We start from the raw sequence: 24,292 nt of genomic DNA, 5'->3' as shown, positions 1-24,292 counted from the left end.
TGCACATACTCTGACATATGCAAAATATAAATGTATAGTTCCTAGAAGAACTAGGGCAGAAGCAATGTGGTTTAAATGTATGGTGTGTACATGACTTAAGAGTCACTCTAAAGGCTAACTATTTTTTGTGTCTATTGTGACCTATCACAAGAACCTACTGTGTCAGATGCATGTTTTTAGAAATCTGATTCCAGCTACTACTTCTGCTTAAAGAATGATTCAAGATTCAAGAACTGATAAAAACTTCACATTGCTCTGAATTATCTTTTTTATATTTCTACAGCTGCTTTAGACATGTGAGATTTTGAGATCCATCCTGCAAAACAAATACACTCTCAAAGGTATCATCAGATTTTTGAAAAGATTTCAGCGCTCAGTGTAATACATTCCCGCACATCATCTTCATTCCTAATATAAAATATTTAAGTTTGTGTGTGTGGACCAAAAAATAACCACCACCTTATTCTCTTTAAAGAACCAGGAACACACACACTGAATGAGTTTAACAGAGTTGAAAATAGACCATTTCCTTGGCAAAAGCAATTGTTTTGAAACTTTCTGGAACTGAGATCTACAATGTTGGGGGAGGACACAACCCTAAGAACAAACATGCCTGGAAATGACTGCCTGCTAGATATCAAATGGGGCGGGGGGGGGGGAGGAATGGTACTGAGAAAAACAGACCTTTGGGAACCAATCTTATCGCAAAGCACAAGGGCTGCCGCTGCTGATATTATTATAGTTGTCTAAAGCATTTGATGTCATTGTTCAGTGCATTCTGCAACGCTGTCAGGTTTTGACTGGGAATGTTTTCGTCTGATTCCACCGTTACCTGACAAGACATTATACTGCAGTCTAATGCTAGAGAGATGTGTGGTTTGATGTTGCACTCACAGTGGGTTACCACCAAAGCAGTTTCACCGAGCAGCAACCCTAAAGGGACACCTGAGGAGGAAGAGAATTCTCATTTCTGGCAGAGATGAAGCAGTGCATAGAAAGATGATATGTAGGGAGCCAACATGATGGGTTGGTGAATGTGGGACCTGTGCAGATACCTGATCTTCCCATGAGATTTTAGTTTGGAGGTGCAGATGAGAAGGAATAGAATTTCACAAAGTCTGAGAAACACCGATTTGAGTTCCAAGTAATATAACAATACTTTAGGTTGGGGGTACGTACAAGAATGTTTAGGGAAATGGTCCTGATTTCAAAATACTTAAGAAATACAGATTCTAATACCAGTTAACATTTACTGCAACATGTTTACGTATTCATTAGCTGTACAATCACCAAGCATTTATCTAGACAACTCTAGCAAATTCATGGATTAAAAAGGTAACCTAAAGTTTTAATTCTTAATGTGACTACCAAACACTATTGCCTCCAGTACTATTGCTTCCAGCTTCAATGCTGATACTGCTATTGTTTTTGTGCAAATGAAACAAGCTTTTGCAAATCACATTGCTATTTGGGTTTTATCCAAGGGTTTTATCCAAGACTACTTAGTCTTCAAGTTCTCTTCAAATTCATACAATTCAAGTGAGCAATCATTCAAGAACATCTCTCTATAGTCCTCAGCAGTTCCAAACAATATAAATTATTATGCTCAAGTACTCTCAGCAATTTTGTACAATCATATAGAACAGGTGTGAGGACTCCCTTGCCCAGTCTTAGTCTGCCAGAGTGCTCGAATTTGGCCCTGGAGGCCGTTTTTTAAAAACCACGCCCACCTGCCAATCAACTGGTGTCACTCAGATGGAGGTGAGGCCACCTGATGGGTGGGGGTTGATTCTGCTGGGAACTGGCGCATGCAGTCAAACTGAGCATGATTTAACCACACCCATTAGCCAGAGGTCCACAGAGAAGAGCAAGGCTATTTGAAAGCACTTTTGCAAGCAGCTGGGTACTGATCTTTAAACCTCTGAAAACTGGAGATTTAAACAGCAATGCATAACTGTTTGCATAAGGGCTTTTGAACAACCTCACACTGCACTTTGAAGTGCCTCCAGTGGGAATTTTTAAGCACGGCATCAGCTGATGTCGCTAGGATATTGAAAGGTGGGCAAGCTCTCTAGGGGTGGGGAGAGAAAGGTTCAGCCCACAAGCTAGAAAAGGTTTCCCACCCCGATACAGAATATGGGAAAGATTTATAATGTCGATACATGAAGCCCAGGATTTCAAAAACTAAATTCAAGAAAATCATCTGACATCTAAGCAACTCTGAGATCATGTCCAGAAATGGTAAACTATAATTTTGCTAGATTGTGAAAAGGCCTAGGCTCCTCCCGGGCTTGTCTGTTCTGCCCCCCGCTTTTCCTGCTGTGTCATTAAGAGGATTTCTCAAGTTTCGCATGTCATCTGAACTGCGAACCGTGGTTAACATTAACTATACATATTTTAAGCAAGTTGGCTTCAGAAACCACAGCTTGACGTTGGTTCAGTTTAATCTAGCAATAATCACAGATCACAGTTCAGATGACATGGCAAGCCATGCCAGCTACAAGCAGAACCTTAGTCATGTTAACTACTGTTGGTTAGTCCAGACAATATGACAAATTTTGACTAAAAGCAGAAGCTTTCAAATTCCTGTCACCCCGTGGGGGTAGGAGGGAGAACGATGCCTTGGAATGGGGTTGTGCTTTCACATCCTGCTTCACCGTAGTTTTGTGTGATATCCACATGCCCTTAGAGAAATATCCTGATGATAAAGTAACCTGCAAGCACTTTAATATTTTTCTTATATTTGATAGACTACTTACTGTAGTGCTCAAAATCAACTGTACGTCTTCCTTATTCATGCAAATCCATCTACTTGATTTGCAAAACACCTATTATTCTACCTAAAACAAGATGTTCACACCTTTGCTTAATTCAGGAAACTTTGACAAAGTTGCTTTTAAAGCAAAGTAATTGTCTCTGCCTAATTCTGGAAACTGTCAAAACACCGCCGGCTGGATTATGAAGCTTATGAGAATGCTTAAAAACAACTCTTTCTAATTAATGAAGTGACCAGAGGAATGGCTTAATTCCTTAGGTAGTAAATAGGTTCCATGCTAATATCATGACTAAGCAAGGTTATCCTTCCTGAATATATTTAACAATCTCAAAAATGTGTAACATTTACAGTATAACCTTTGTATTTGACTAAACTGCTAATATGCTACACAGTTAAATCTCCAAATACTCTTTATTGACTTTCTTAATTTTGTTTTGCAGGGATTCTACTGGCACAACAGGACTTCCCTTTCTCCCCCCCCCCCCAGCCCCAATGTCCGCTGAAAATCACTTCCGGAGGTAACCCATTTTGAGGGTGTGCAAGATGTTAGAGGGGAAAGGAGACGAAATTCTGCTGTGAGCACTGAAATCCATTGTGCCAGCAAAATTGCAGAGTTGAATATGGCCTACTGTTTTGGTGACTTTTAGTATCCAATTTCTGAAATAATTGCTACTGTGACATTCTCACCACCCCATTTTGTTCCCAAATGCTTGAACAATTTTATCCCCTTATATTCCCATCCTAACCATCTTCTTCATATTATGTTGTTCACTATGATTTGTCTTTATCGAGCTGACTATCCCTGCTATATATGGTAGATTGCATGTCCCTTGAATTGGGGAATGTCATACCTGTTCATTGTAAAGCGAACATAAATAGTTCTAGATAAAGAAAAGCAAATTTAATTTTAAAAAATCTTGTTTCTTGCTTAAGCTATCTGTTCTCCAACTATATCCTCCCTTTAATTGATATGTTATTCTTCTCCCACTTCTTTGACAATACTGAATATTTACATATCTGAATTTTATTTCTGTACAAAGGTTTTCCTGCAATGGCCTAAATTAAACTCTTTTGCAGGAAAGAGGAACACTTAAAAAATTGCTCCCGGGACCCTAGGAGAATGATATTTGGAACAGTATCTTAGTTAGAAGCAAACTGAGATCGTGAACTTCTTTGCTTGTAGTTCAGTTAGTAACTGTAGTGGCCTGTGGGGTGGGCAGATTCTTCAACATCAACTTCTTTGGACTGGTCATGTTGTGTGGATGCCTGATTATCATCTTCCAAAGCAACTATTCTATTCTGAACTTAAAAATGGAAAGCATAATGCTGGTGGTCAACAAAAGAGGTTTAAAGACTCTCTCAAGGCAAATCTAAAAAAATAATAATGTAGTATAATCACCAACAATTGGGAAACACTGGCCTGCGAGCACTCCAATCGGAGAACAGTCTTTACCAAAGGTATCATGGACTTTGAAGACACTCAAACTCAGGATAAAAGGGAGAAACGTGCTAAGAGCAAGGCACATTTGGCAAACCCTCACCATGATCAACTCCTGCCCAGAAACTTATGTCCCCACTGTGGAAGGATGTGTGGATCCAGAATTGGCCTCCACAGTCACTTATGGACTCACTGTTAAGACCATGTTCATGGAAGACAATCTTACTTGGCTATGAGTAATTGCCAAAGAATAATAATAATGATCTTTTCTGATCTTTTACTGAGGGAGTAAGTTGGATATCTGTCCAGATCTTCCAGTCCTGTGGCTTTCTTGTATCTCTGACACTAAATCTTAAACTCTGACATACAGAATTTCTGATCCAAGATTCATGCCAAATTGAAACAAATGGAATGAACATTTCAATGGGACGAGGAGAAATAGGACAGTTAAAATTTGCACACATAACATTTCTAGCTTCTGTACTACAGTGGAAAAATAAATAACAAGTGTACTGCAAATAACTTATGGAACCAAGAGCAAAATTTGAATTATGCTGTGTTGGAAAAGTAAGATGCATATCCCACACATGACTGAGTGGAACTACTCTGGGGAGTTTGTGAATCAGTAAAGCTGTTTAGATCATACTCTCATCTGACCTTATAATGTGAAGCCAATTCATGCAAATTGCAGATTCGTATTGGATTTTTGCACTGGATTCTTGTCTTAAGACAGGAGTACAGTAACGGAAAGTTCAGAACCTGCCCTCTTCCTCCCCATTATTCCTCTTCCACACGATCTGCACAGAATGCTTTTTAAGTCTCTCTCTCTGTGTGTTACACACTACTTCTGAAGTGGGAGGGTGGATCTGATGCACATTTTTAGATCTCCAGCAGTCAGAATAGCAGGTTCTAGATCTGAAATATTTCATAATATATGCAGGCCTCTGAAGACTGCTCCTCATAATAATTTTGAGACTCAAGATGAATGAACTTTTGGCAAGGCACACCCACATCTTATTCCCTACCAGTTGGACACAGGGGTAACTATGAGGGAATTCATCTTATTAAACAGTAGATTTCAAGAAAGGGAAAACACACAGCAGGAAGAAACCATAATAAATAAAATCAAATAAATAAATGATGCAATGCAGCTAAATGGCTGGCTGGCTGGCTGACTGCAAAAACGTTGTATGCAGGTTCAGTTCAAAAGCTGATGTGATCCAGTGGAGTCATTAAAGTACAAGGAACTTTTCCAAGAATTTGTGATTTGAAATGGAATATGAACAATAATACTCCTTGCAGCCTGGTCCACAGCCAGGCAATAAGTCATGCTTGGAAGTTTTTTTGAAGGCTTCCATCCCCATTAACAAAGAATACTGACGTAAGAAACAAGTTATTAAAAACACCCAAAAAAGGGGGGGGTAGTGGGCTTTCTTTATATTGGTGCAGGAATATGCAAAACGGCACAAACTAGTTTGCTCATCAGTAATCTCTTACTCATGATGCTTACACCAGTCTTCAGCTGTGTATCCATCTTGGCTATGAGTTCTAGAAGACCTGTTCCCTGCCTTGATGGCCTTTTCCCACCTGGCCAGGGAGGGCAGCATCCTGATTGACTCCAACTACAAAAGCTGCTGACTCTTGGGTTGCAGTATTGTTTAGGTGTTGTTACTGATGCTACTTAAAAAGTAGAGACATCACCTTGCCAACAAAGGTCCATATAGTAAAAGCTATGGTTTTCCCAGTAGTGATGAATGGAAGTGAGAGCTGGACCATAAAGAAGGCTGATCGCCAAAGAATTGATGCTTTTGAATTATGGTGCTGGAGGAGACTCTTGAGAGTCCCATGGACTGCAAGAAGAACAAACCTATCCATTCTTAAGGAAATCAGCCCTGAGTGCTCACTGGAAGGACAGATCCTGAAGCTGAGGCTCCAATGCTTTGGCCACCTCATGAGGAGAGAAGACTCCCTGGAAAAGACCCTGATGTTGGGAAAGATGGAGGGCACAAGGAGAAGGGGACGACAGAGGACGAGATGGTTGGACAGTGTTCTCGAAGCTACCAGCATGAGTTTGATTTTAATTTTCTGTATCTTTATTTTTAATATCTTTATTTATGAAGCAATTGTTCAGTTTGGTTGGGTACTTTGTGATATGTGTCATTTATTGTTTATGACTTTTGCTACGTTTGCAATTGTGTAGATTATGTTGTAAACTGCTTCAAGCATGGTTTTAGCTATCGAAAAGTGGCATGCAAATAAAACAATGATGGGCATGTGTACTTCCTGGCTCTCACATGAGGATGTAATGTGCAATCTAGCTCTATGTTGACTTGGAAGGGATTCCTACAATGGCTCTTGCAATTTTTCAAGCCATCCAATTTGTAGGAACGCTGGTAGAAAGATCACTGTAGTTGTGAACAAGCTGGGTCAAAGGTTAACTTATCCACAATGATGCATTTCCAGGGATAGGTGAAATAGGGAATACTAGGGCTTTTTTGTGACAGTATTCACCGGTACGGAGTACTGACGGAGTCTTTTTTTGTACCCACTGCACTCTTATGAAGGTATCAGTACTGGAACTTCATTTTTTTAAAACCAAAAAAAAAGGACTGGGAGTTCCTTTACTCATAGCCTCTTTGGGTCTGTTTGAGAGTGAACTGCCTACATGAGCCTTGTCCCGTGTATAGGACAATAATATATATTATGAGAAGCAAGAGTTCCTTTTATCTGCTTTTACTTAGTTATCAGCAAGCTACTCCAGCTACTTTTCAGGTGAGGAAAATAAAAACCTTGGCAACTATAAACAATAAACTGCTGCAGAGTACAATGCAACACATTCTAAAAGAAATTTTGAAAGCAACAGAAGGAAACCATCTGTTCAAAGTCTAAATATTTAATTTATGCTCACTTTTTTAAAACAAAAAATGCTGCAAAATAAGGTGGCAACCATCTATAAAGCAAACAACAACATATTTAAATAAGTGCATAAATATTTTAAATTACCTCAGCAGGTAAGACTCAAAATACACTTTAGGGCCTTTAGAATAGATTTCCTTGAAAATGATGAAATCGTAGTTAAGCCAGGCTGTGGGCCACAAAGCACTTTTTCACAGGACCCCACATTCAGAAATTACGTTTGAATGACACAAGCAAACGCTTGGATGGCACTCCATGAAATTCAGAACGCCACAATCCTACAACACTGAGGCACATATAAAGGAAGTCTCAATGATTCAAAACAATGATGCTAAATATTGTGGGGACGCAGGTGGCACTGTGGTGTAAACCACTGAGCCTTGGGCTTGCCGATCGGAAGCTTGGCGGTTCGAATCCCCGCGACAGGGTGAGCTCCTGTTGCTCGGTCCCAGCTCCTGCCAACCCAGCAGTTCGAAAGCACGTCAAAGTGCAAGTAGATAAATAGGTACCGCTCCAGCGGGAAGGTAAACAGCGTTTCCGTGCACTGCTCTGGTTTCGCCAGAAGCGGCTTAGCCATGCTGGCCACATGACCCGGGAAAAACTGTCTGCGGACAAATGTCGGCTCCCTTGGGCAGTAAAGCGAGATGAGCGCCGCAACCCAAGTCATTTGCGTCTGGACTTAACTGTCAGGAGTTCTTTACCTTTAAATATTGTAATCCTTTCTGTGTAGGGTTTTGGGGTTTTTTGTACTTACAATTTTGTTGTATAATGCGCAACCTGCCCATGTAGAATGCCCACTCATCATTGCCGCATGTCCCTGGCAGGGCAAGAGACATTTCATGCAGCTGCACTGTACACAGTCCCTTAGAAATCCATTGTATCATCTTGGTAATAGCAGTGTATTGGTGACTGAGCATGGGGTATTTAAAATGTGTTTACAGTTAAAATCAGAATTGTTTATACTGAGGAAGTAAGTGAAAATCAAACCCTGGTCCTTTATCCATCAGTGAAATGGTCAATTTGTGGATGATGAACTGCATGCGGCCTGCGGGCCCTTATATTTTGATCTCAGCATGTATTCCATTTTTATTGTGCGTGACCTGGTAGTATTTATTTTTAACAACTCAGGCTACACTAGCAAAAAAAAAAAATCTCCACTCTATGAAGCTATGTACAAATATGGGGTTAATGAACGCTACACATCAGTCAACCCTGCATAGAAGAGCCAAGCAATGCGTGGTCAGAACGGAACGGACAGGCACAATTCTATTCTGCCCCTTCCCATATACTGACTGCCCCTAAATTTAGTCTCCTACCCAGGCCTCTCCTCTACCGGCATCACACAAACTGGACTGGTCACAAAGTCTGGGGGACCTACTGTTTGGAAATGAAAGATGGTTTACCAGGGGTGCCAACTTGAATAAAACACTGGGGGGGGCAAGTAAGCCCTGCCCCACACGATCGATTACAAGATGTGGCACACACACACCATTTGAATGGTAATGCCCATTAACTGAGGGGGGCAATCCCCTCAAATATTTTAGGGAGCGTGAAGGGACCTCAGCCCCTAGGAGTTGGCAGTGCCGGATTAAACCCCATGGAGGTAGTCAAAATCTTGGGGGCCATCCTCACATTGAACTAAAAAACTTGATTGTAATTTTCCTTCAATTATATTTTTATCTATCGTAGTGGGGGCCCTAAAAGGCTGGTGCCTACTCTACATATTTGGTAGTCCGCCACTGGGAGTTGTAGGGAACAAAAGTCACTTATCCCTGTTTTTCAGCACTCAGTTGAGTTTTTAAAGCATTCAAAGTCTGCATTTTGCTGGAAAAAAATCAGATGCAAGTGAGTTTCAATGCCTCCTCACAAAGAATCATTCAATACAAGGGTGGTAATAATCATCATGAGGATACTCTATGAATCACTAGGACAAAGTACCACATTAGGGGATCCTTAGAATCAGCTGGAAGACGAGCATGATGAAGTACAATGCAATTATGGCAAACCGAGAGCGCTTTGCGAGCCCCAGCCTCTGGTCAGTTGTTCTGCTGCCTTCAAGTGTTTTAAAGTCCCCAGGCAGCTATAAATAAAACTCCAAGTTTTGGAAGGGAATTGGAAGAAATATATATTATTTACACATACGGGCTAGTTAAGAGTTATGATGCACCATGATTTAGCCTAACCAAAGGCGCAATCATCACGGATCCACTGGGGATAAGGGGGTGTTTGTTCTTCATGGAAGGCAAAGACAGTGAACATTTCAGTAACTGGGGTTCCTCCAAAACAATTTTGAAATTGTTTTTAGCTCACCTCCCGATTCCTATTTTGCAGAAATGAAAAACTCTCCTGGATTATGCAGGTGGGATGCAAGTACAGCTCTTACAAAATTATCAGTCCAGCGTTAGTTGAAACAAATATTGTTATTATTATTTAAAAAAGGAGGGAAGAGAGAGACAACATTTCAACATCTGCATTAAAGTATTTCCACCTGCTTCTATAGCAGAGGCCACAAAACAGGCACACACTACTTAACATATTACTGACAGAATGATGAGAAAGCTCCTGTCAGGCACGGGCCAGCCGGGTGTTGGAGACAAAATGCACAGCCCCAGCTGACTAGTTAGAGAAAGTCTGGAGAGGTACAATTATAGAGGCATATGACAAGCCTTCATGCTTGACTGACTTGAGAACCGATGACATGGCATTAAACAGCAATGCTTCCTACCCAGCGGTCACAAAACAGCAATAAGTCAACTGATGCACCGTTGTAAAATCATGATTTATTCCTTTGCTTTGAATACACAAGACTACAGCACGATGTTCTGGTAGACTACCGCTGCAGGTTCACTTGGGGCCCAAACATCCAGGGCTTGCCTGCCTACAGCAGGCATAAAATCAATGTTCTAGCACTGGCTTCCTGAAAAAGGTTTCCACGCTAGCTTAATTCACACTGGCTTCCTGAAAAAGGTTTCCACGCTAGCTTAATTCACACAGCAACTGCAATACAAAAAGCTGCATTCAAGCTGTTACATCCTCATACCTTTTTAAAGTGCTGAGTGCGTGCAGGATGCACGTTTGCATGCATATTTTCATTTACAGGAAGATGGAAATAAAAGAGAATTGCGAGTCAGAAAAACAGATACAAAGTAAACGTTTTACCTATGCAAAAGGGAATCGTGTATTTATGTAAAAATGCATATATGTAAATAAAGAACTGATCGTTATTTTGTTACACATACTTCTTTCCCCATTAAAATAGGTTGATCACTATATGCTGCGCTCTCCAAAAACAGAACCCCCTTTTTCATTTCTATACATATCAGGATTAGTCCTTTAAAACCACAGGGTAGAATGAAATGGCAAAGGTGCTAAATCTTTTTTTAAAAAGTGATTTATAGATTCAGAGAATTTTCTATCCTCCACAAAACAAAAAGAGTAAGGAGAGCTTGAGAGAGAGCTTGAATTATGTCTTTTGTTATTGGTGCAACTGCCCTTAGATAGTGAACCGAAACAGAGCTGATAACTTGGAGGTGACATCACAACTCAGTCTGCATGAACTGTCATAAACACTTGGTATTAAGTTAACCTCAAAGATAAAAGGACAACTCCCCTAACAATAGAATGGATTTGATAACACTATTTTCAAAGGAAAAGGCGCTTATTCAGAAAGCAAAACTCTAATGCAGGAGTTACATTTTCACTGAGGATACATAGTCAAAATTTGCTTTATTTTATGCAAGTGGTAACCATAAAAACAAAGGGTGGTATCCAACTAAAGTCTGCTCAGGATAGATCCACTGAAATTAATCTATCTAAGTTAGTCATGTCCATTTATTACATGGATCTACACAGAGTATGACTCATGTTGGCTACAACCCATTAGAATCAGAGAATATGCAATACAAACGACTAATTGAGGTGGCTTAGCTGTTAATGCAAACATGAAACATAATGTTTAATACAGGACTATAAAAAGTGGATCAGAAGATAATATAGTTACCACCTTCAAAAGAAACCAAAGGACAGCCAATTATACACTTCCTGGTTTCATTCCTCATGTCATAAAGGGGCTATGTGTGGACCAAAGGTTCATTCATATCCCATCTTCATAAGCCAATATTTCTTCCTCCAAAACTAGCCAAGATACTCCTCAGACTTTAAACTTCACTAACTTTTTTAAAAAATTCTGACAGACACCTGGTAAGTAAAGGTAAAGGGACCCCTGACCATTAGGTCCAGTCGTGGCTGACTCTGGGGTTATGGCGCTCATCTTGCTTTATTAGCCGAGGGAGCCGGCGTACAGTTTCCAGGTCATGTGGCCAGCATGACTAAGCCGCTTCTGGTGAACCAGAGCAGCGTACGGAAACGCCATTTACCTTCCCGCAGGAGCGGTACCTATTTATCTACTTGCACTTTGAGGTGCTTTTGAACTGCTAGGTTGGCAGGAGCAGGGACCGAGCAACGGGAGCTCACCCCGTCGCGGGGATTCGAACCGCCGACCTTCTGATCGGCAAGTCCTAGGCTCTGTGGTTTAACCCACAGCGCCACCCATGTCCCTGGTAGAAGTGCAGAAATGCAAAATAGATAATTGGCATGCTACACACACTTTCAGTCTACAGTCTGTGTAGAAGAGTGCAAAATTAGGATATAATCCAGTTACTAATTTAAGTGGTAATTCTTAATGGGTCCTAGATGGGAAAAATTTGAGATTACCCTACATTGATGAAGACAACAGTTCCATCCAGCTCAGTGTTTCCTACTCTTACTAAAAGGATCTTCAAGATATCAGGGGACTAATATATTATTTTATTTCTCTGAAGCAGAGATAAACCTGGAACGTCATGCATGCAGTCCATGTACTACAGGGGTCGGCAAGGTTTACCTCGCCTGGGCCAGTTCACTCCAGCGGAGATCCCTCCGTGGGCGTCTGAGCATGCACAGACGCGATTTCCGACACCGCAGATGCAAGTCCACGCAACCATGCTGTACTGGTTTAGCACAGCGTGCAGGGATTTGCTGAGCAGGCAGCTTGGTTTGGGGGTGGCCCATGGGCTGCTTGTGGCCCACAGGCCTTAGGTTGCCTACCCCTGGTGTACTATGATACAGGTAAAGGTAAAGGACTCCTGGGCGGTTAAGTCCAGTCAAATTCAACTATGGTGTGCAGGATCTCCGCTTTCAAGTCGAGGGAGCCAGCGTTTGTCCGCAGACAGCTTTCCGGGTCATGTGGCCAGCATGGCTAAACTGCTACTCGTGCAATGGGACACACTGTGACGGAAGCCAGAGAGCACAGAAACACCAATTACAACACACACCCCTTTGGAAAACAGGAACAGTGACCGGTGCTAAAAAATTCCATTGCAAAAAATGCCACTACAATATTTCTACAATGGTCAATAATTTCGACCACAAGTAGAAGTGCAATTTGAATACAGAGGCCTACTACCTGAAATTCCTTAAATGTAGCTAACAAAGTTGTTGTCAGACTTTACTTCCCATTAGCTCCAGTCACACAGCCAATATTCAAGGATGATGGGGGTTATAGTCCAACAACATATGGAGGACACCATGTAAGATACCTCAACCTCAAAGGAAGGAGCCACAAAACAAACCCTGGACCTTTGGGAATGCCCAACATGATGCATATTCAGGGGGTTGCATCCAATCAAGCTGCAGATTTTCACTCACACAATGAAACCTCCCCTCCTCTCATCTGCAGTCACACACACACACAAACACACACACAACGTCAAAATCTGCTCCCAGGGATTGGGAGGCCTTCGGAAGCAGATTGGGCAGAGGCAGAGAGAGCAGAGAGAGGAAAAGTCCAATTGCAAAACCAGAACTGTGCTTGTACAGCATCAGATACCACCGAGAGGGTGGTTCTACTCTAATGGAAATCTGATTGCCATGATTGACATCCTATACCCTTTTAAAATGTGGCTCTTTTGGGGGGGGGTGTTATTGGATTGTTGTTTTTATTTTGATTATATATGTTGTGGTTTTATATCTTGATTTTATCCTGTGAACCACCCTGAGACCCCCGGGTACAGGGCGGTATATAAATTCTAAGAAGAAGAAGAAGAAGAAGAAGAAGAAGAAGAAGAAGAAGAAGAAGAAGAAGAAGAAGGAGGTGCACCGACTCTACACTCACTCTGCCCTGGTCACACTGCCAACTGATGCAATCCTTTTCAGTACAGTGGGCAGCGTCTACATGACAGTTGCCCTGCATTAAGTTGTTCCTGCTGAAACTATTGCTTGAATTGCACTTCAAGAAACTGAAGCCAAATCTGAACTGCAAGACTGACTGATACAGGCACCCTTCACCAGGTAAAGTATATTCACAAGTTCAAGAGGGGCACTTCTGGTTGTCCCTAGACACAGGTCCGAGTATTTTTATTTTTTTGTTTGACCCACCGCTTTCCCCTGGAAAACACACTCTTTCCCGCGGAATCAGAACCAACAGAAATCCACGGAAAGTCCATGGATTAACAACTGGCGTACAAGTTTAACAAGTGAATGACAACTATAGTCAACAAATGAATGTTGGACTTATTTTTATCTCTTGAAACGAAGAATGCTATTTACTCAGCACACTCTCGTCCCTGCATAACAAAACTTCAGAGTACCTCAAATTTCAAAGCTTTCAGCACATTTGAATGAGAACTAAGCACCAATAAAGTTGTTGACTGTATTTTGATCACTCAGTGCAAGATTTTATTTGTTCGTGCTTTTAAAGCCCTGCTCTTGCTATCTATAAAGACTCAGATAGTAATCCTGCAGAGTTAAGCAGCTCAACTGAGTTTAACCTCATAAATTCCATTAAATTAAAGGAAATTAAAATTAGCTTGTGTACAGGCTTGCCTAGTGTACATCCAGATTAGCTAACAGTGCAAAACTATTTTTGTACTATTTCTGATTATACTGAACATACTGTGAGTGGTTTTGCATTCAGTGAATCATTTGAACACACCTATTACCAGACTAGAAAGTATGCCATGCAATAGATTTGAAGGAATCCTAAGTAATATATTTCTATACTTAACAGACAACACTCTGCATACACAATGATGCCCATTGGCTTGAAAGCAATGTTGCTTGCAACTTAATTGAGATGGGTGTAGACCTGTATATTACACCCCATGGGAAAGGATAGAACAAAAAGGGGCTATCAAAAGATTTAGGCATGGCTGTAGAGTTAAAACATGGCTCTCTTTATCTCTGTGCCATCTGCAATGACATAAGAAAGCCATTTCAGCATAGGCAGAAGCATAAAACCTGTAATAAAAAAGGCTATTTGGAATAGTAAGTTATTATCAGCCTGAAGAGCTGCTCCAAAATCAGAGCTATTACAGTATACGCTCCCCAAACACTACTCTGCAACCAAGATGAATTTACCTATTACCAGGTTTAGGATACTAGCTATTATCATGCCCCCTTGATTTCTTTCAAGTAGCTCCAATGGAATAAGCCACAAGTGAATAATAAAGATCTTATAATAGCCCTTAAGAATTCTTTATAGGGTGGAAGGCACAGAAATGAACTCTAGCGAGTTAGAGAACTCTCATCTCTGGATAACAAAAAATAATTAACCTGACTTAATGTATCTGAGAAGGCTTTATATAAATCAGACTTTTGTGCTTCAAGAGTCAGATTAAAACCATATATTTTTAAAAGTATGTAGATATTGTCTCATAAGTACCTACTGAACATATTTAAATCTGCAAGGGTCTTTTTGAGATGCTCAATGTATTCTGCTTGAAAGAAGTGTGAAGTACTTACAGTGCTTAGTTTGCTGGAGGTAATAATGATGCGTCTCTCGTGCAACATGCTGGCATAAAGTTGCAGCATGTTGTTCACATCCACAGCAACAAAATATTCAGTAAGATTTCTCTGTTTAATAAAGAGTAAGTACTGTTAACACATTAATAGTGGTAATTGAGTGGAGCATAAACTTATAACTACCCATTTCCCTGCTAAAGGGGGATTTTTTTTTTATCTCGTTAAAGAAATATGTCTGCACAATAAGCATCTTTAACTGAAATTTGTCACCTTGTTATCCTTTGCAATATTAAAAACTGTGCTTCAAAATATTCAGATTTCATTTTTTGAGCAAGGCTGCCCTCCCTCACCAGTTTTTTAGTTTAGCTTATTAAACATAACCACTTCTTAAACATTCATGCCTGCAAACACAGAGAGAGAGAGAGAATGAGAGCGATCCTTGCATCCACTGTGGGCAAATGATTGTTTTAAATTACATAAATGGATATACACTAGTGTATGCAAATCCCCAGCACTATGGAATTGAAACAGCCTGTGAAGGGAGAAAGTGGCGGGTGTTGGTATGTGTAAATGAATTAAAGGAGAATAAAGCCATTGAGGAGAGAGCTGAACCAGTTTATTTTCAGGTTCTATCCAGCCTTATAATTCAGTGGATATGTGCTAAATATCTCATCTTACCCCATATAAATCTTACAAAACTTACACTTTCAGGTACTGTTGGTAATCCAGTTAGATCAGGAGTAATGAAATACGATTGCTGGTCAAGGAAAGGAAAACAAAACAAAACAAAACACAGAGTTATTGGTCCTGAAAGTGATAGCAGTATTATAAACTGCTGTTTATGTAGGCTAGTTAGCTTTTGTTCTTGTAGCAGAATGACATGATTAGTAAAGTAATCAGGAGCACCAGATAGTTTGATTCAATAGACCACAGGCATGAAATACCCTTTTCAGAAAAGTGTTTGTTTTCTACTGAAATCACAGTTTTGCTAATTCCAGGAGTTTAAAAAAACACAACAGCGTATATGTAGAGCATCATCAGTGTTAAAGAGTATGTGACAAGGCTCTTTTCAAACCTTGGAGCTGAAGGAGGAGAAAAAATCAGGAGAACAGGAAGAAAAATAGAAGAAAGGAACTATACATACAGTTGCTTCTGTAGCTGCTACTGCCCTAGACAGCAGACACCAGATCCCCACCTGCACTATACATTTAAAGCAGTATCATACCACTTTAAACATGTCTTCCCCCAAAGAACTGTTGTTTGTTACTGGTGCCAAGTATTGATAGGAGAACCCTATTCTACTCATAAAGCTTCAATTCCCAGAGTAGTTTAACAATCATAAGGAGATGGAGGGGTGTGGCCTCATTTTCATAAAGCAGTATAACAAATCCTGCATTCCTAGCCACGGTTTTCTTCTTGTATCTCCCTTGTTCATAGATTGGCAGCTGGTGGGGGGGGGTGCAGCCTGTACTCCTCACAGGGTTGAATATAGCCTTGGGCTTCCAGTTCCTGATTGTTACAGAACTGGGTTCATTCTGTTAAATATTTACAAGCAGGTTGCAAAACAACCCAAGTCCCCCCCCCCACAATCGTTTATGAGAAATGTAACTTAACAAGGTTCTGCATGCATATTTTAATGTGATCCACAGGAGGTGTCAAAAGCTTCACTAGGTCCACAAGCATGGACAATAAACACAGTGTATGAGGGTATGAGGACTCCAGCTGAAAAACTGTTTTTCTTAAAAAAAATATGTTTAAATTAAAGGTTTTCTTGGGTTACAGATATACATCGTCTCTATTTCTGACACCAGTCACGATCACCATGAAGGTCAAGGAGAAGTGGACCACCATTGTATGTTGGGAAAGCAATTCTTATTCTAAGGAAAAACATTATGGGATTACCAATATGGGCAGAAATCAACTAGTCTGTTCTTAGCAAGACAATGGGAGAGATTAGCAGGTGAGGATTGACTAAAGTGAGGGTTGGTCCAACTTGAGGATCCGGAAACCACAGGAAACTTAGGTGTGTAAGGTCTGCCTCTTCCTTACTCTCATTCACCAACTGCCAATTATTGTGAACAGCTGGCCTGCTCTGCTTCTCATGATGGGGGATGTGGATGTTGCAGTTTTAATTGTAGCAGTGATGGAGGTACATCCTTAGCACAATCCCACATGTCTACTCTGAAGTCTCATTGAGATCAATGGGGCTTACTCCCCGGTGAGTAGGTAAAGGATTGCAGCCTCCGTCTACAAATTAAACTCAGGATCTATGAGAGAACGAGCATCACAGAAGCTCTTAGCTAACCTCATAATTGTGAATGGGGAAAATGTTACTAGACTAAGACCATATTAATGGGATCTAGAATTTTGTACTAAGGAAAGGACCCGGGTAAGTTCATTTATAGCTACTTGTTAAAGTAAGGTGTTTATGCCACTAGGTCTTTATTATCCCTGTCCAATTATAGCCTTATTGGGCAATTCTGACAACTAACACGTTTTTCACATTCAGAATTAGTTGATAGCTAAATAAAACACAAGCAGTGGTAGAAAAAGAAAGAATTAGCAAAAAAATAAATAACATTAGGAATGTGTTTTATAATCCAGTACATGTACAGAATGACAGAATTCATATAACATAGAAAAAGGATAAATTCAGATATTATGAAACCAAGAAAGCATCCCAAATTCTCAAAAATATTTTCTGTTTATACTATTCTTATATTTAAAATGCTTATTTGAAGTTGGAGGGGGGAATCCCAAGGGTAACAAACCCTTAAATGTATTTAAATTTCAACCTGACATTCTTCTTCAGGGATATTTACAAAGCTGAACATTAAAAAAAAATGTCAGATGATCTTCAGATAGTCATCACTAGCAAAAATAACTATACTTTTATATTATCTTACATTAGTTAGCTTAAACCCTTTTAGGTTTTTTGTGGGGGGAGGTGAAATATAGGATTCTTCCCTATCACCACCACCTTTCTCACTTTTGGGTGGGGTGCAGCCCTTCTTTTTCATTTTGGTGGCTAATTATTCAACTTTTTTCTTCCAAGGAGCTAGATTCAGTCATTAAAAAGCAAAATATTCAACCTCTGCTGAGATATTATGATAAAAACGGTATGTACCACTGAAATATCAGTAGAGATATGATGTTAAGGCATTGCTCACATGCTGCCAACAGTGCCAAGTGTAAATATATTCAGTGAAAATAATACATTTTTTATTCCTGTTCTACAAAGAGGCCTTCTCAGGAATTTGTAAACAGTTGAAAGGCATAAAAAATATTTTTAAAAAACAAAAAGTCAGTAAGAATAAACTATTGTCACTCTATTAAATGTAAAGAGGATATTTAGCATACAATTTGCACATATACTTCCAATTCTGGTTTAGTCTAAACAGAAAATACATTCAAGATTTTTTTTCTCTTTTATACCAGAGCTGCAACATAATAATTTCTCAGGGGACATTTATGAATCACTTGCAATCAACAGAGACATCATTTGGCAGGCAATTATTTCTTTCAAGAGGGGCTATGAGTAGCCAGAGCAGTTTAAACTCACCGCCATTAAATAAGGTTGATTTTTCAAAACTTGCTCACTTGCAAAAAAGATCTCGTTGTTCTTTTTCCAATATTAGAGAGAAAAATGTACAAATTCAAGTTTTGAAATCAACGAACTGAGTTTAACTTGCAAAGCTGCACTTTTCTGAAATAACTTGACTCCATTCTCTTTAACATCATGTAATGTTTCAAAGGCAAAAACAAACAGTTCAATCAATCTACCTTGTTGTTTTCAAACTTTACAATATAGGCCTTTTGGTTTGTAAGGTGTAGGGTGTGAGGTCATTTTCTCTTTTTCTTTGCAGAAGAAACAGAAATGGGAATACCAAAGATGAATGAGGAATTATCACAGCAACAGATGGAATGGCAAAGGACTGAGCTATGTATCGAAGTAATTGGGCATATATTCAGTCAAATATCTGAAATCCTTTCATTACATGCAGAACTGCACATATAAATTAAAGCTGTGCCTAGCAATCAGGATCAGTTTTGTTTTTTTAAACAACCAGTGATGATATTCTAGGAACAGAAAGATGCATTAGCAACTAACAAAGTATGATATCCGTTGCACTGTTAAGTTTAAACTTTTGTGTTCATAAATGTCCATATCTTTGCATGTATACTCTTATTAGCTGTGTGTAACATGGGTTTCGAGTTTGTTCCTCAACAATGGTACTCTACATCATGAGCACTGTGTTTCTCAGTTCCTGCTAGGTGCGAATTTTCTTAATGAATATCCAACTTTGCTTTCATGCTGGTTCTGGTTCATCCGGCCAAATGGCTGGTTACAGAAAGTTCCATTTTCAGAGTATTTTATGTAAAACTGGTGTTGATGTGTGAGCCTCAGAGAACACAGCTTGGCATCCAGATCCCCAGAGGAGTATATGGCAGAGACAATTAGAAGGGAAAAATGTTTTTACTACAGCACCAAGCTAATTTATTGGACTGACTGAGTGCTGTCAAACATGGCATTCCAGACTGCCAGCTTTTCAAGCACTTTTCAAAACCTAATTATGTAACGTCTATTAGAATTGTGCAGATGATCATTTTTGTCTGAATAATTTGTGCATCAACAAAGCGAGTGTCCATGCCCTACCTGCATCCCCGAGCAAATTAAAGATTGGTGGCTTGCAACATAGTGCTTGCTAATATTGTGCACCATGTGATGATGTGTGTAGAACAAAAGAAGGGGAGGGCAGTAAAGCCTACTGATATTGGTATTATTTTTATTCTGGATTGTATCCAATGTTAGTCCTACTCAGAGTAGGCCCACTAAGGTCAACAGACCTTACTCACATAGGTTTATTAATTCATATGAGTCAAATCTAGATACAACTTTTTTATTTCTTACCCACCATTCAACCTTAAGGCTCCCGGGGCGATCCACAAAGAATTCATTAAAATGCAACACAGCAACATCACATAACAACCATGAAACCAACATCATAACAGTTCACAAACAGAAGAAGCAAATTAATTAAGTCAGTCATCTCCAAAAGTCTTGAAGAAAGAGTGACATATTGACAATGGAAAACAAGTAATGGGGGTGACAACAGTTTTTGCAACAGGAGGAAGTTCTACATCCAGGGTGCCATAACAAGTGTGTGAAGGTTTCTAAGGGAGATATGCCAGTGAAGAAACAGCAAGAAGTATTTTAAAACAGGTCTAGCTAGCCCCTTGTCATCACACAGTGGATGTCAAAACGCAACACAAACGAACAGGCATGGGCTTTTTTATTAATATACTGCCTTCTCATAAAATATCATACAAAACAAAAATTAAAATAGGAACAAGAAAATCTGGTAAATCAGGCAAGGAACCATGGAGATACTGAATCTGTGTCATCTATCCAGCTTGGTGACAAGGACTAGACTTCTGGGAGGTCGTGTTCAAGTGAAGGCTGTGGCTATTACTCATTCTACCCCTGCCTTTCCCAATCTAGTGCCCTCCAGACATTTTGAACAACTACCAGCAGTTAGCATTTGCAACCCCTAAGTCATATAAAGTCTCCATTGTGAAAGACTGTATGTTTGTCCATAGATCCTAGAAAAAATAGAGCTCCTTTGTGCCGTACAGCAACTGAAGAGTGCTGTTCTCCTGGCAATATCCATAGCACAACCTTTTGGAGCTACCTGCATCTGGACCTCCAAGTCAAAGATTCGAAATGGAACTTAAGAAACTTGTGACAATTAGTCTAGTGTCTAGAATATCAGGGGATCCACACGTGGGTCCAACACAGGTTGGTTGTGACAATAGCCCCAAGCACGTAAGCACAAAAAAGGGTACAATATTAGCTCATGTGTGGCGTTAAGAAAAGGGGAAAGAGGAAAACATGCCCAGATACTGAGTTGGGGGGATGTCAAAAGGCACCTTAACAATTCCTTAGTAAATTCCTGTGCCTCCTTGGGGAGATCTGCCTCCCACTTTGAGAGATGTGAGAATATAATTTGGATACTTTATCATGGCATCAAGCTCCCCAGCTTATACAGAGTAAATAAAAAGGGCTGTTTTTGTTGCTGATTATTATTAATTGGTATCAGGCTCTGTAATGAAGACAATACCTACCAAATTTAAGCTGATCGGAGTATTTGCCTTTGGCACAGAATGCGTATACCAGGTTTCTAACAAGTCATTCAAGTCATCTTCCTATAAAAAATAAGATTTTAAAATGTTTATTCAGTAGCTATATAAACCATGGTCACCGTAATCTAGTATAGTACTTCAGATATATACACAGTAACAAATGAATTCTAAAACTCCTAGTAATTTAAACCAATATCTGATTTCTCACCTCTGCAAATCCTAATTGAAGCCCTGCTCACTCTCTGGTTTTACTGCTTTTCTAACTCTGTCCCCTCTGGGTCTACTCTCCACCTCAATCTTCTGAATCATTTCTTCTTCCACACCTGAACCTTCCTACTTCTCTTGTCCTGCTTTCCAAAGACCATGCTTCTTCTTCTACCTCCTCCTTTCCCAGGCCTTTATTTCTGCCCCACTTCTTCCTAGGAATCACATTGAAGGTATCTATAAAACAAATCACATATTGTTCTACTTTTATCCCATTATCTGGGCAGCAGGTTAAAACGACCCCAGTTGTCCTATCATTTCTTTCTATAATATCTATTCTATCACATTCCAGTAAAGCAAACCTTATAAAAAGTCATTCCAAAATCTAATGAAAATTGGTATATAACTGTAAAAAACAGATAAGCAAACAAATTGCAGTGTCAATATTATAAGAGACAGAGTCCTAGTTGGAACTAGGACAACAAAGCTTGTTAGCATCTTGAGTGTTTGCATTTATATTCTGTGAATGCATGCCAGAAATCCATCATCTCTCCAACTTGGATTAGCTTTAAAAGAGGATTAGACAAATTCATGCAGGAGAGGGCTATCAACGGCTACTAGCCCTGATGGCTATGATCTGCTTCCAGCAGCGCTTCTGAATACCAATTGCTAGAACCACAGGAGGGAAGAGGGCTCGTGGGCTTGAATCCTGCTTGCTGGTTTCCACAGGCAACTGGTCGGCCACTGTGAGAACAGGATGCTGAACTAGATGGGCCATTGGCCTGATCCAGCAGATTTTTAACAACTGAGTGCATGAAGAGAGAGAATGATATCATGCTCACTGCCCCAACCTCCTGACCTTCAGGTGACCAGCCATTGGTATGAACTGAACTTCTGTGCAGAGAGAAAGCTGCACAGATACAGCTTGTATGTACATAGGCTGTATTCGGTGAATGTGTGAAAAGAGTTCATGTGACTAACAGTCAACACACTGGTGCATTTTCAACACAGCGGTAAACCCACTCCTGTATTTGCTTGTACAAAATAGTAACCATCACCTTTATAACTGGTTGGCCCACTTTCCATTCCACTACAGTGGTGCCCCACAAGACGAATGCCTCGCAAGACGAAAAACTCGCTAGACGAAAGGGTTTTTCGGTTTTGCGTTGCTTCGCTAGACGAATTTCCCTATGGGCTTGCTTCGCAAGACGAAAACGTCTTGTGCTTTTTTTTAATAGCCGCTTGAAGAGGCGCAGTTGCGACGGACCGTGCTTCGCAAGACAAAAAACATCGCAAGACGAAAAGACTCACGGAACGAATTATTTTCGTCTTGCAAGGCACCACTGTACCATGCTACTTAGATGACTGATATAGCCATCTTTTTGGTCCAGTTCCATCCGCTTTGGCAAGTAGGTTATTTCTTTTTTAAATGCTACCCAGTCAAGACGGGTGGAGTACAGATGATATTATTATTATTATTATTATTATTATTATTATTATTATTATTATTATTATTATTATTATTATTATTAAATTTATATCCCGCTTGATTGTAAAAAAACCCAAAGCGGTTGTCATGTCAAGAGAAAGGGATGAAGCTTGCAGTCACACGCAAGTAGACAGAACATATTAGAATTAATGGGGGGGAGGCACAAATAGCAAGAATAGACTGCATGAGCTTCATCCTGAGTACACATAATATAACGTTTTGTTGCATGCATGGGTGTAGTATCCCATGGTCACCGCCCAGGATGGGGAGTGACCTGCCAGGCCAGCATCGGGAAAAGCAACATTGCTTCTTTGACACTTCCTCCCCTGGTTAAGGCTTGACCTACGAGCGGAGCTGTGGACAGGCACAGGGCGCGCAGCCCAGCTAAGGAGAGAGGGAACAACACTGCCGACTTTTCTTCTAACAAGCATATATTTAATTAATAAAGACAACCAACATAAAATTACCTGTCCTTTAGACAAATAATCTGCCAGCGTATTTAAAAGTTTGTAGTATACCTCGAACCATGGCAAGTAGCTGAAAAGAGAGACATAAAAGCTTTTATTTAAAAAAGGAGAAACACAATATGAAAACGATTTCATCGTGATGCACTTTTTGAAAGCATTCAAGCAAGATTGAACAATAAAGTTTTAGATCTAAGTAGTTCATAAGAAAAAAGTGTATTGACTTGATCCTGCAAAACAAAACAAAATGTATCTAACTTTTTTCTCATTTGTAAGAAAATGCTTAAAAGACAGTACATGATGATGACTGTGGGTTTTTTTAAACAAGAAACTATTCTTGGTTTGTTTAGCTTTTCCTTAAATCCTCAAGAGGGCATTTGATACTTACCATTCATTAAAACCATGTCACAGGAAGTCCACAAAGCTTGGATGCAAAGGGACAAACTTGATACATTATGAAAAACAAGCACACAGAGATATGTTTTATACACATACACACCAAAGTATGAAGAATGAAAGAGTCCAGCTAAATGCATATTGAAATACTAGATACTAGAATTATTTTCCTTTCAACGCTGGGAAGAGTAACAACAGCTACCCCTATTTTCAGAAACTGAAAAATAATGTTTAAAAAACAAAACAACAGCTACCATTAACCTACAACTGTTAAAATGACAAAAATGCTAGATGCAGATAATGTAGATCCATTATTTAAAACCCAAAGATCAAATTGAACCACACATTAGCATTCAGAGAGGAATATACCTATCACAATTATAACGGAGACTTTGGCAACCTCCTCTAGGCATTTTCACCAGCTTAACCATATATGTGACTGGTATAACCATCTCCACCATGTGCAGAATGATGTCACTCTTTGTAACATAAGAAGGGTCTGCTGGATCCGAAGGCCAATATAGTCCAGCATCCTGGGCTCACAGTGGCCAACCAAATGGCTGTGGGAAACCCACAAATAGAACCCAAGCACAACCTCCCAGTTGGTTTCCAGAAACTGGTATTCAGAAGCAGAGCAGTGGAGGCCGAGCATAGCTATCATAACAATGTGCTGTCATAGCTATGGG

The 24,292-nt window shown here is 39.9% G+C and overlaps 1 protein-coding gene across 2 annotated transcripts in view; it reads right to left on the bottom strand.

Annotated features, from left to right (window-relative positions):
- Positions 1-24,292, bottom strand: part of DENND1B (DENN domain containing 1B) — a 184,398-nt gene that overhangs the window by 73,308 nt on the left and 86,798 nt on the right. For both annotated transcript variants that reach the window (XM_081194375.1, XM_081194374.1), the window contains exons 6-9: positions 23,214-23,283; positions 21,036-21,116; positions 15,613-15,666; positions 14,910-15,020 (exon numbers count right to left, since the gene is read on the bottom strand). In XM_081194375.1, the coding sequence (XP_081050501.1) occupies positions 14,910-15,020; positions 15,613-15,666; positions 21,036-21,116; positions 23,214-23,283 (316 nt within the window). The remainder of the gene's footprint in view (positions 1-14,909; positions 15,021-15,612; positions 15,667-21,035; positions 21,117-23,213; positions 23,284-24,292) is intronic.

Source organism: Podarcis bocagei (assembly GCF_964188305.1).
Source record: "Podarcis bocagei genome assembly, chromosome: 5".
In the NCBI taxonomy this organism is placed as follows: domain Eukaryota; kingdom Metazoa; phylum Chordata; class Lepidosauria; order Squamata; family Lacertidae; genus Podarcis; species Podarcis bocagei.
This window is presented reverse-complemented; position numbering and strand designations above follow the sequence as displayed.